General features: G+C 49.9%; 6 protein-coding genes across 6 annotated transcripts; 4 read left to right on the forward strand and 2 right to left on the reverse strand.

The window, feature by feature from the left end:
- Nucleotides 1-81: 81 nt before the first annotated feature.
- TRV_02366 (uncharacterized protein) lies at nucleotides 82-465 on the forward strand (the record flags this gene model as incomplete). Its single annotated transcript, XM_003023426.1, has 1 exon — nucleotides 82-465. A coding segment is annotated over one exon (384 nt), but the record flags the coding sequence as incomplete, so codon positions are not given.
- Nucleotides 466-2001: 1536 nt separating this feature from the next.
- Nucleotides 2002-3248, reverse strand: TRV_02367 (uncharacterized protein; the record flags this gene model as incomplete). Its single annotated transcript, XM_003023427.1, has 4 exons — nucleotides 2002-2072; nucleotides 2197-2611; nucleotides 2734-2821; nucleotides 2995-3248. The coding sequence occupies 4 exons, from the start codon at nucleotides 3246-3248 to the stop codon at nucleotides 2002-2004; spliced, it is 828 nt and encodes a 275-aa protein (XP_003023473.1).
- A 1123-nt stretch (nucleotides 3249-4371) lies between these two features.
- Nucleotides 4372-5588, reverse strand: TRV_02368 (uncharacterized protein; the record flags this gene model as incomplete). Its single annotated transcript, XM_003023428.1, has 4 exons — nucleotides 4372-4598; nucleotides 4791-4946; nucleotides 5016-5086; nucleotides 5110-5588. The coding sequence occupies 4 exons, from the start codon at nucleotides 5586-5588 to the stop codon at nucleotides 4372-4374; spliced, it is 933 nt and encodes a 310-aa protein (XP_003023474.1).
- A 52-nt stretch (nucleotides 5589-5640) lies between these two features.
- TRV_02369 (uncharacterized protein) lies at nucleotides 5641-7432 on the forward strand (the record flags this gene model as incomplete). Its single annotated transcript, XM_003023429.1, has 2 exons — nucleotides 5641-7196; nucleotides 7333-7432. 2 exons carry the CDS (start codon nucleotides 5641-5643, stop codon nucleotides 7430-7432), a joined length of 1656 nt encoding a protein of 551 aa, XP_003023475.1.
- Nucleotides 7433-7570: 138 nt separating this feature from the next.
- TRV_02370 (uncharacterized protein) lies at nucleotides 7571-8800 on the forward strand (the record flags this gene model as incomplete). Its single annotated transcript, XM_003023430.1, has 4 exons — nucleotides 7571-7660; nucleotides 7754-8043; nucleotides 8153-8574; nucleotides 8661-8800. The coding sequence occupies 4 exons, from the start codon at nucleotides 7571-7573 to the stop codon at nucleotides 8798-8800; spliced, it is 942 nt and encodes a 313-aa protein (XP_003023476.1).
- Nucleotides 8801-11248: 2448 nt separating this feature from the next.
- On the forward strand, nucleotides 11249-12227 carry TRV_02371 (dihydroneopterin aldolase domain protein; the record flags this gene model as incomplete). The annotated part of the gene is made up of 2 exons (XM_003023431.1): nucleotides 11249-11962; nucleotides 12033-12227. The coding sequence occupies 2 exons, from the start codon at nucleotides 11249-11251 to the stop codon at nucleotides 12225-12227; spliced, it is 909 nt and encodes a 302-aa protein (XP_003023477.1).
- Nucleotides 12228-12681: the final 454 nt, after the last annotated feature.

Consider the following 12681-nt stretch of genomic DNA (forward strand, 5'->3'; position numbering starts at 1 on the left):
CCTCTCTCTCTCTCTCTCTCTCCTCCTCCTCCTTCGCTATATTTTAATTCCCATCTCCCATTTTAAATAAGTCTAACGTAGTTCAGGCCCAAAGGAGACTTTATCATCTCCTACCACCCGGAAATTAAGTCCCTTTTCATTGCGACAGGGGGCAGCGGCCATGGATACAAATTCCTCCCTGTCCTCGGCGACAAGATCGTGGACGCCATGCAGGGCATCCTGGACTCCGACCTTGCTCGTTTGTGGGCTTGGACGGATAATCCGGTCACCACCCCTGCCGGTGGTCTCGGAGTGGTGTGGACTGAAGACGGCAGCCGGTCCGGCGCCAGGGGCATGCTGTTGGTCGAGGAACTGGAGAAGAGCACCATTAGCAACTGCCCCAGCACCAGCACCAGCACCAGCCCCAGCAACGGCCCCAGCAACAGTACCAACGATGGTGACGTGAAGGTGATAAGCAGGTTGTAGGCCTGCATAAGCTTGTTATCTGCATGCAGGCTACATACAGATTGGGACTGTCCGACTTCGCTGTGTCTTGTGCTTCCTTGCTGCGTGATACGAACGATCTGCAGGAACCGTTAATTTATCAACGACTTTTTTTCTCCAGCTAACTAACTGACTAACAAAGTAACTAACTAATATTTACTTATTCGACCTACTCCGTACCTCCCTACGGCTTCAGCTGAGTTGTCGGAGCGACCTATCTTTTTTCCTTCCCCCGGCCACCAGGTCCAGCGCAGGTCTTGTCTCGAGCATGAAACGAAACATGCGTCAAACATTAATATAACTATCTCCAGCCTCTTATTGCTTTTCATGTGATATTACAAATTTACAATCAAGTTGATAGACGATGAATAATAATAATAATACAGAAGAATGCATGACTGTCAATACTTCAAATTGAGTAGTTTAGCTATTGTAAGTACGTACGTAGGAAGAAAACCGCCCCATGCCACGGCATCTCTCGAGACAATCTAAGACGATAGCAGAAGAAGCTGCTTGAGCCTCAGGAAAAGTAAAAGAAAACAAGAGGAAAAAAAAAGGAACTTACTCCTCCCTCGCGTGAAGACGCTTCCTTTCGTTTCGTTTCCTGCTCCCATTTGCTCGCTCTCCCCAGGGTTGACCTTTACACCCCTGGTCCTGATCCGTCTCCGTCTCCCCGTCTCCCCTTGCCCCTACCACCCGTAAACTTTTGTGCTTAAGAGAATAAAGGGCCGCAAAGCAAGTTAAAGACACACGAACGCACAGCAGGAAAAGCAGTAAAGGTTAAAAAAAAAAGGCAGGTTGAACGTTTGTTGAATTCTGAATACGAGGACCGGGGTGGGCTTCTTTTTTGGAACAGCCACTTTGATCAACTTATTTTCTTCCTGTCCTGTAGAATTTTTTTTGTTTTTCTGCTTGCGTACTGGTGAAATGCAGTTGATGGAGTAAGACGTTTCACTGTTCCACATGCAATCACTTAAGTGTGGTGATGTGTTGCGAATCCCCCAGAGTAATAAATATGGGGGGAGGGGAGACGAGAGCGTAGTTGGTCAACATAGATAAAACGACCCCACGAAGGAGATAGCTGGTGGTTGCGTGAGAAAAAGGGAGAGGGAAAAATAAAAAGGAGGCATTGACCGGCACCGGCACCTTAATGCACCCATTTGGTAGAAACCGTGAGAAAACAAAGTAAAGTTGAGAAAAATTGTGTAAAGGAGAAAATAAAAGGGACCTTCCATCTCTAAAAAAAAGGCAGAGAGGTTAAAAAGGTGTGTTGATGTCCAGTTTAAGTCGTTTTTGTTGTGTTAGTCGTTGCCCATTAGGAGGCATTAAAAAAGTGATTTGAGTTGCGTTCTCTTTTTTGAGGGGGATATCCGCAAATAAACAAACCGAGTGTCAGGTCGCTAAAACGCCGTGTAAATGCAATGAGTAGTAAGAGAGGGAAAAAAGGGAAAAAAATGACAAGGGCAAGGAGTAGCAAGTTGTGCGTTTGGAGGTGGATGGATGGGATAGATGGCATCATCATTCTGTTTCCACTGCATGCACCGTAACCATGACCTTTGCTTTTTTTTGGAGATGAACAAGGTATGAAACTGTTAATACAAGGGCAGCCGCTTGGTTGGGGCGTCAACAACGTGACTCAGACTTTTCTGAAATCTATTGGAAAGATGTTAGATAAGAAGATACACAAGAGGCAATGAATGGTAGTCAACATACCAGTCAAGACGGGATATATCATCTCGAAAGCTTGATATATCTCTTCCCTAACCTTGGCGCCAGTGAGTACAATCTTACCGCTGACGAAGATGAGCAGGACGATCTTCGGCTTCATCATACGATAGATCAAGCCCGGGAACAGCTCTGGTTCATAAGAGCTGAAGTTGTGATGTCGGCTGGCCAAGCCTTCCAGACGGATCGGGAACTTGATGTCGCATGACCCGACGATGTTCTGGATCTTAAAGTCCGTGAACTTGGCATTGAACCCGAGTTTCTGGATAATACGAGCGTATTTCCGAGACGCGAGCTTCGAGTCGTCCTCCGACTTTGCGCCGGTGACGACCATCTTGCCTGATGCGAAGATCAGGGCAGTAGTCTTGGGCTCTCGAATACGCATGATCACGGCGGCAAAACGCTGTTTCCGTCAGCAAACCCTTGCGCTTCATTCTCAAACCACAAATAATATATATATATATATATCTACTTGTGTGTGCGAAAAGGAAAAAAAAGTAAACAAGCGACTTCGCCAGCACCAACCTTTGGATTGTACTCCGCGTTTCTGGCGTGGAGGGCGATGGTCTTGAGATCCAGTCGGCAATCAAGGTTGACGGTAGCAACGATGTTTCTTCAGAATGATAATTCTTGCTTCAGCATTCTGGTGGGCCAGAAGGGCAAAAATCCACGGGGAGGGTGGTGGGTGTAGACTCGATTGTATACGACACCACCCTCCCTTGCGGATACGTTCCAAAGAGCAGAAGATCATAATGCATAAGAAAACAAGGGAAAAATTTTACTCACTGCAACGTTGGTACTATGCCACTCACGCCGGGGCCAGCTCCGGGTGTCGCAACGGGGGTCGCAGGCGTACCACCGCCAGGACCGCTGCCGTTAACATGCTGAGGCTGATGAGGCTGCTGGGCGCCGTTGGCCTCTTTCTCAGAGGAAGATGGAGGAGTCAGTTCGCCAGCACCACCTGGGAACGACAACGAGGCGGGCGAGGTGAACGCCTTGGCCTGCTGCGCAGTTGCAGGATGGGTCGTCAAGGAATCCATGATTGCGGTCTCCGCTGACGTTACAAAGTTATATCGAGATCCTCGATAACTGTCTGCTTTGGGTATGGCTTGGAAGTTGTTTTGATGTTGTTGTTTTGGTAAGCAACAATGACAGTCAGGTGACCAAGTTGATCTATTCAACCTAGGCAACTGCAATAGATTAGTCAGCATAAGACCACTCTGCAAAAGACAGCAACATCAACATCAACAGCAGCAACAGCAACAATAGGAACAGCAAGGCGGCCAACAGAGGCCAGACAGCGATGTGTTTTGTTGCTGGTGAGTGAGGGAGGAATGAGAGGGCTCTTGCGAGTGGTGAAAATGGGCCTACCGTAAAATGAGAGACTTGAGGGGTGATGGGAGATGAACAAATGAATGCCTCCCCCAGAAGATGATGATATGAAGACTACCACCCGAACTGGCGCAAGTCAGCGATGCCATGGTGAGATAGATGATGGAGAAGAGAAGAAGACGAAGCCAAGATAAAACAGAGGCGAAGATGGAGCATCAAACATGGAGCATCAACATGAACATCAAATAAACTAACTACCTTTTGGATACGCAAGAGAGTACGGGAAGATCTAGTATATTAGTAAGATAAGAGAGAGTGTGTGGTAAAGGAGCGGTGGGCAGGTCGGAGCCGCAGCGCAGGACGCGGAAAAAGAGAGTAGCGGCGGGAGAGAGAGAGAGAGAGAGCGCGCGCGAGTCGCTGAGATAAGCAGGCAGTGCCAAGAAGGAGATGAGGCTTCTGGTTGGTGGGCTTGAGGGGGCTTTTCTTCTTCTTCTTCCGTCGCTGAGTCTCTCAGTCCGTTTCGGGGTTCGAGCAAGAAAGTGTCGCGAGCAGGAGAGCGAAAAAGCGGGCAGAAAAAGAGGAAGAGGCTGTCCCTTTTATACTTCTTGCCTGCCGCCCTCCGCCAGCGCCTCGGCCCACGCACTCCCCCCGCTTAGCGCCACGCACGCCCCTTAAAAATTGCTTTTGAAGGCGTCATGGGTGGGGCTCTTGCCTAAAGAGGACTAGCGTCTGGCCAATCACTGCCGATAGCCTGCGTCTTGGCGCGCTGCTTCGCCTGCCTTGCCACCCCTTTTTTCGCTGCTGCTCGTTGCTTCTTTTACTTCACTCCTACTAGACTACTAGAGTGACAAAGAAGAGGACAGCTAGGCAAGAAGAAGCAGAAGAAGAAAAAGAAGCAGTGACAGCCAGTGGTTGCTGTGCCTGGCGGAGTCCTCGCGTCGTCGTAGCGGGCGCGGCGGCAGTGGCAGTTGCTGAGTGATAGGCAGCAGCCGATCGCAGTGAAAGCGCGCGCAGCAGTGGGTGAGTGAGTTGACTGGCGAGTGATGAGTAGCTGTCCACTATATCCTCATCCAGCAGGCAGCAGTGAAGAGACTAGCCAGGTTCAGAACCAGGCTATGTGGTTGCCCGAGGACAGACTCGCTTTGTGAGACCGTGGACGCGTAAAGCGAACGCAGGACGCGCTGCGCCGTGACTGTGACGGGCCAAGCAGGTACTTACTCCATCTACGGAGTACACTCTGCGGTACGTACCTGTGGTTGACTTTGCTTTCTTTTCGCCAAAGCCAAATATTATTATTACGTGGAAGTTAGAAGCAAAGAAAAAAAAAGGGAAAAAGGATGTTTTGAAGGGGAAGGGGGGGCTGCTTACATAAGGTAAAAGTGAAACTTGGGCCGAGGGATGAAGCGCTGGTCACGGGATCGCCTCTTCCAGACAAGGCAAGTTAAGCGATGACCATCACCTGACCGCTGACTGACTGGCTGCCTCGGCTTGCCTCGGCTTAACTTCCCTGCCGAAGGTTCCGCCCAGCAGCTTCTTTTCTTCTTCTCTTTTCGGAAGATTACCTCCTACGCCTTCAAAGACGGAGCATCGTGCCGACGACCGCTGTTTTGAGCCACGCAGTTCGACGAAACCACGCCGGCCTGGGATAGCTTCTTTTTTTTTGGTGTGTGTGTGTGTTTGAATAGATACAGGATCAGGACAAAGGAGACCCTCTGACGAGCGAGCTCAGCAATGGCCTCCCGGTCTGCGGTGCTGCCGTTCGCCTTTGCGCGCAGGGAAGCTTGCTGCGCCGCCCCCGCATGGAGGAGGGCTACCCCCAACAGAGCTGCTGCTGCTGTTAGTGGGCTCTCACAATACTCGACGAGTGCTCCGGTGAGGAGGAGGGCGGTGCAGAGATGCATTGCGGGACAAAAGACAGGGTTGGCGAGGTTCTCAGGCCAGCAGCAGAGGTCCTTCTCGCATGCTCCAGTCAAAAGGGATGAGGAGCAGGAGTCCCGGTTCCGGCCTGAGGATATCCAGAGGGAGTCGGATGAGGTAGACGTCTGCATCGTCGGTGGAGGTGAGTCAATGGACTGACACGATGGATATATATATAAATGTATGAGTGGGAAATTGCTAACAAGTGAAAACGTAGGTCCTGCCGGCCTATGTGCTGCCATCCAGCTAAAAAAGCTGGCGAACGAAGCTGGAAATGAAGACTTCCGTGTACTGCTGCTGGAGAAGGCTGGTGAGATCGGAGACCACATTGTGTCTGGAAACGTCCTACAGCCCACGGCCATCAACGAGTTGCTACCGGACTGGCTGGCCGAAGACAACCCGAACCGCTTCGAGCACACCACCCCAGTGACGACAGACAAGATGCGGTTCCTGACCGAAAAATACGCCATCCCCATCCCGGCGCCTCCGCAGATGAACAACCATGGCAACTACATCCTCTCTCTCAGCCAGTTGTGCAAGTGGCTTGGAGAACGCGCAGAGGAGCTGGGCGTGGAGGTATACCCCGGATTCGCCGCTAGCGAGGTTCTCTACAATGCCGACGGATCCGTCAAGGGAGTCGCCACAAACGACGTAGGCATCGGTCGAAACGGTAAACCGAAGGAGTCGTTTGAGAGAGGGATGGAGTTCCATGCTCGCGTGACTCTGCTCGGCGAGGGTTGCCACGGCTCCCTGACGAAGAAAGTGATGAAGAAATTCGACCTGCGACGGGACTGTCAGCCACAGACATACGGCATTGGTATCAAGGAGGTATGGGAGGTCCAGCCAGAGAAGTTCCGCAAGGGTGAGGTTACGCACACAATGGGCTACCCGCTCCCCAGAGACACCTACGGCGGCTCGTTCATGTACCATTTCGGTGACAACATGGTCTCTGTGGGTCTAACCGTCGGGTTGGACTACCCTAACCCCTGGCTATCGCCCTACAACGAGTTCCAGAAACTAAAGCAGCACCCTCTATTCCGAAGCGTGCTAGAAGGCGGCCAGTGCATCGCCTATGCTGGCCGAGCGCTCATCGAAGGCGGCTTCCAGTCAATCCCCAAATGTGCCTTTCCCGGCGGCGCCCTTATCGGAGATAGCGCAGGATTCATGAACGTGCCCAAGGTTAAGGGAACTCATACCTCCATGCTCTCGGGCATGCTCGCCGCAAAGGCCACATACTCTGCCCTATCTGGCAATTCGTCAGATGGCACCATCTTCCTGTACGAGTACGAAGATGCTTTGCGCTCCTCGACCATCTGGTCCGAACTCAAGGAGGTACGCAACATGCGTCCATCCTTCAATACTTCACTGGGAGTCTACGGCGGAATCATGTACAGTGGTCTAGAAGCCTATATCCTCCGCGGCCGCGTTCCCTGGACACTCAAACACCACAGCACCGATTCCGCTGCCACCAAACCTGCGAGCGAGTGCAAGAAGATCGAGTATCCAAAGCCAGACGGCGAAGTCACCTTCGACATCCTCACCAGCGTGAGCCGGACAGGCACCAATCACGAGGAAGACCAGCCCGTCCACCTCCAGGTCGCTGACTGGGAGAAGCACACGGCCGACGCTTGGCCGAAGTGGCAGGGTGTTGAGAACCGCTTCTGCCCTGCTGGCGTGTACGAGTATATCGAGGACAAGGACAAGCCACATGGTGTGCGGTTCCAGATCAACGCTCAGAAGTAAGTTGCACACACTCCCCATCCCCCGTACCTCTTTTCCTTCTTCCCAATCCCCTTTGCTTTTCCCTCCTAGTGAGGCTGGCGTGAGGCGGTTGGCGTTTTACCGGTCTGCTAACTCGTTGTCTTCCTATTCTAGCTGTATCCACTGCAAGACGTGTGATATCAAGGTGCCTACCCAGGATATCAACTGGCAGACCCCCCAGGGCGGCGAGGGTCCCAAGTACTCCATCACCTAGGCTAACCTAGGCTAGGTTGCATCCTTTCGTCCTTTTTTTTTTTATTATATATCTGAAAAGAAATAGGATACCACGCATTCAATTATCGTATATACCAGCCATGTACAGAATAGAGCTATCATAAATATAAACAGCAGAATGAATGAATGGGAAAAAAAAAAAGCAAAAGGCCCTCTTTCGTCACCCTCCTTGCCCTTCTCTCCTAGCCATCTTAACCGGAATAACAAAGCAAGCGTCGGGTATCACGACTCTCGTTAACTGCTCACCAACTGCTGCTGGATGCATGTTCTCGCCGTCTTGTGCCTGTGTGATTCTTAATAGTCGGTGGAGCGGAAGCCAGACCACGTGAATGGCTTGAAGGTGCTCAGTCAGCTTTTTAACTTCAGGTTGCCTTCTTTTTCCTCCCCTCTCGCTTCGTCGTCTTCCTTTCTCCCTCCAAACATCAACAACACCACCACCTCCTCCTCCACCACCAAAACCTCCCTCTCTCTGCTCTCACAGGAGACGTTGTCGTTCAATAAGCAAGGCCGTCCTCCTAACCCGCTTGCGCCTCAGGACCTTCACCATGAGCGAAGTTTCCTCCACCCGTCTCTATCTCGGCAATCTGCCCCGTAATGGTACGCTGCTGGTCTTACTCCATCCCATCTCCGTCACCGTCTACCCCTCTTGTACTGGATAAAATGGTATTGGTATTGGCAGACTGTTCTCTATTCCATGCAGACTCGATGAGTCTTGTTGCGTCCGCCTCCAGGACTCGGAGGCAGAGGGGGAACATGGGGAATACCAGCATATAAACAAAGTCACGCCTACATGGAATGGAGGAAACAACATCCAGAGAGAAAAAGGGCCATGCCATATACCATCCATACTGTTGAATGATACTGCTGTTTCTCCCCTCTATGCCCTATCCTGGTTCACAACATATGAGATAATCATCAATCTACTCCGGATCTTGGTGGCCTATACAGCTGACTCAAAGGGGCATCTTTTCTGCCTGGATATTCTCCCTCCAGTCAATAAACAGGACATCGAAGAGCATTTCGGCTCCCACGGCACCGGAAAGATAACTGAGATCAAGCTGATGCAAGGCTTTGGCTTTATCGAATACGAGGATGCTATGGACGCAAAAGATGTCGTTCCTGGTGAGGACACCTCCATGGTCGCGTTTACTTCTCCTGGATCCTTTCATTTTCTTTTCCCCCTTTGTCTTTGTCTACTTTTTTTTCAGTACCCTTGTTTCACCTTCAATCCGTGGAACGACGCCGTGCTAATACTGGAATCCGTCTTTTTGCTCGTTTCCTGCTCTCCAGCTTTCCGTACGTGATACACTCCTGCTTCCACTCCCGTGTGAAGAAAATTGAGACATAAGTTCATTGGTTCCATGCCATGACTTAATACTATAACCAAGAGTCGATTCCCATCTAATGCATTTTAGATGGTACCGACTTCAAAGGTGAACGGCTCACGGTGCAATTTGCGCGTGGGCCACGGCGTAGAGAGCCATTCCCTGGGCCTCCCGAACGGTCTGCTGCTCCTCGTCCACGACGAACAATATACCGTATGCAGATAACTGGATTGCCTGAAACCAGTTGGCAGGTTAGCTAATGCCCGATCCCGCTTCTCCCCTCCATGGACCTAGTGGAAATTCGAAATTTGCCATTTAAGTTCCCTTCATCCCCATGTATCAGCTTTCACCCGTGTTCTTTGTCGAGCTTGTGCTGGATTCGTCTCCTTCCCTCTTGGTTGATTCGTCACGCTTCCAATCTGGAGAGATGGCCAGGTCTGGCTTCAACCTACATTCTCAAATTGGATAAAAAAACGGGACGTGGGAGGCTTATACAGACACCCTCATTTCCAGGACACTAGGACTCACGCATCATACTCTTTTTAGGATCTCAAGGATTTCGCGCGCCAGTCAGGACTCGACGTCGTCTACTCTGAAACCCGTGACCGTGACGGGAAAGGGTTCGCATTTTCCCCTCATAACCTCTACTCTTCTTCCCGAACCAACAACCTTCCTTCTTGCCTCATGGAGAACTGACCAGGCATGACCTATGTTTCAAAAGATTTGTTGAATTCGAAAATGGCAACGACCTCCGGACTGCCGTCGAGAAATTGGATGGCACTGACTTCAAAGGCTCCCGAGTGACCTGCACTGCGGACGTAGGAATTCACCACCCTTCTTCCCGGATTTGATGACATGGATTTCGCAGCTCAACTTTACATTTTTTCTCTCTTATATAGATTCAACCCCCCATGGAGGACCGTGTGCCCAGGGATCCATACCGCTCCCGCTCTCCTCGCCGTGGCCCTCCATATCCGCCAGTTGATGAATATGACAGACGAGGCCCACCCAGGGGCTATAGCCCTCGTGGCCATTACCGTGAGCGCTCTCCTCACGGACGCCGTGACTACTATGACCGTGACGGATACGGGCGCCGCTCGCCTCCTCGCGCGCGTGTAGATGACTACCCGCCACCACGCCGACCATACGATGACCCGTATGACATGCGCGGCGGTGGTCCTCCCCGTCACTATGACGACCCGTACATGCCTCGTGGGGCTCCATTTGGAGGTCGGCCACGCAGCCCACCTCGTGGGGATTATGGAGGCTATGACCGCCGGGGCGGATACTGGTAGACTACTCTCTTCCTTTCCTTCCAGTTTCAGCTTTTTATTTCGTACTTCCCTATCATTTTTGCATGACCCTTCCAGAAGAGGCTCCTTGTTTTTTGCATCGGAAAAAAGAGAGAAGAAGAGAGAGGCTGTTTTACCCCGTCCTCCGTCTTATCCTGATGCTTATTACTCCTTTTTTTCAAAGAGAAACAACAAGAGAGAAAAGGGTAAGAATCTACCACCGACAATAACGTTTACCACCAATACCCGATGACAAAAACGAGCTTTCCTTTCCAACCAAAAATACCAGCTTCAGCCATCCCGCCAGCCAGCGAGCCAGTCAGACCACCAACAAAACCAGAGCCGGTCATATATCTATTGACTTTGACGAAAAAAATACCATATTTTTAACTTTCAAGAAATTGCGACAAAATTCTCACCTGTTAGCTAGACGGATACCCCCTTCCAGATCGTGCCATGCAAGCAAATTCAGCAGCTTTTCGGATCCATCTCCTCGGTAACCGTTTTCTCCCCCCATTTATTTTTCCTTTTCTATTCTTTTCTCCTTGATTTCACTTCCAGTATGCCTTTCACAGCGTGAGTGGTTATCTCGATCTCGTAGCGTTTGGAGGATATCTGCTGTATGGAATAAGCTCGGCCTTCTTCTCTTTTCTCGTCTCATTGGCCATCAGTCTACCCAAATCTCTGTCTCCATGATGATGATGATCAACCCTTAACTCGAACTTCTCGGCCCTCTACTCCCTATAAGCTGACGGCCATATATTTTTTCTGATTTCGTTCTCTTATCCTTTACAATCTGCCTATGTGAATGACGTTTCTGAGTGCTCAAGGTGGTCATTTTGGCAGGGGGGAAATAATATGATGGATGTATTGTCTTTCCAAACTTGCCATGAAACGAGTTTTCCGATGAGCTTTTTTTAGTTTCTGAGAATGTTTTAACTGAAATTCGGAGGTCTTCATGATAGTTATTTTTTATGTATTTAATGCTTTGATAGTTACTTGAACGTGCCCACCAGGAATTGTACTATGTTGAATCCTCTATTTTCATATTTGGTAAATATACGCATAGATCTTTTTTTAAGTCCTTGAGAAAACACTAGCATCGATATAAAGCTTTGTTATAAATACAAAGTTTATCAACCTACAAATATGCCATACAGCAGCAATATATCAAGAACCATGGCTGAATCAGGGTGTGACTACATACAACTGCGCGATGTCCAGCTTCCAGTCCCGGTATACTTGCAAACAGACGCCTGGAGACGGACTAACAAGCCGCAACCAGCGACTTTCTCTGTCCGGATCTCCTACCCCGCTGCTCTGATATCTCTCGCTGCAGAAAACGACACAGTCGGTTACACCCTCAACTATGGGACTCTATACAGGTCAATCGAGTCCGCAATAATATCCAGTAACAAAGATACCATTCCCGATGAGAATGCAGGCGATCCATCCACCCGGCCCTCCTATAGCAAGGACATAGTTGACGTTGCCCTAACAATAAGCGACGCTGCGCATAAAGTCCTCTGGTCAGAAATAGGCGCTACGGAACGTGATCAAGACGACACTATATTTCAGGATCGTTGGTTTACAGAGAAGAAAGAGGAGATAACGGTGGATCTGCATCTTCCCAAAGCCATACTACGTGCTGAACGGGGGTTGTTCTGTACACTTGTTACGCGAAGGAGGCCTGTCAAAGAGGAGGATAATTTTATGGATTTTGACTTGACCGTGAGAATCGAGGGGATACGATGTGCTTGTATCATTGGGGTCAACCCTCACGAGAGAGAGGACAAGCAGATCGTGGAACTCGCATTGACTTTCCGACGGATTAAGGGTAAGACACGTATGATACCGAAAGAGTATCAGACCATGGTCTCCAAGGTAGCTGAGGTGAGTTTTCTCCCATTTGAAGCTGACTCTTGTACATATGATGATACTGATATAAATGCTGCTACTTAAGAGTGTCGATAAAACCTCGTATGAAACGGTTGAAGCACTTGCTACGCATGCGGCGAAGATTGTGCTGGTGGAGTTCCCGCTCGACGAGGTGACGGTTAGAGTCGAGAAGCCCAGCGCCATGGCCTTTGTAGCGTTTTCTGGCCTCGAGATAACGCGCGCTGCCAGCTTCTTTGGCGTCTCTCGTCGGCCTGCATAATAATAATAATACAGTGCAGGGCCTTCAGCCTGGTCTCTTTCCTCTTTCTACTTCTGGCCATTTTTATATCAATGTCATGTGACCTTTAACGGATTAAATACTAGCCGAACTTTGTCTTCAAACTAACCAATCAGCGCGTGACGATTTGATGCATGTGGGTGATTATCTAATCTGATTTTTTGTTGATGCTTCGATCTTTTTTCAACCTCAAAAGGCGAGAAAGAAAGAGATTAACAGAAAGGAGAGACAAACAAACGACTAATTGGATATCTATACATATACTGCACTCTATTGACCACGACTACTACATCTATGGGCCTGTCAAGAAACTCGCTACTTATCGATCCTGTTGTACTTGGCTCCGGCCTAGTATTTGTTGCCGCTTCCACCATCTCAGCCTTGGGTGATAACGTGTGTGCAGTTCCAGTGGCTCCTCGACAGCTCAGCATTCTCG

Source organism: Trichophyton verrucosum (assembly GCF_000151505.1).
Source record: "Trichophyton verrucosum HKI 0517 chromosome Unknown contig00207_1.f1.exp, whole genome shotgun sequence".
NCBI lineage: Eukaryota > Fungi > Ascomycota > Eurotiomycetes > Onygenales > Arthrodermataceae > Trichophyton > Trichophyton verrucosum.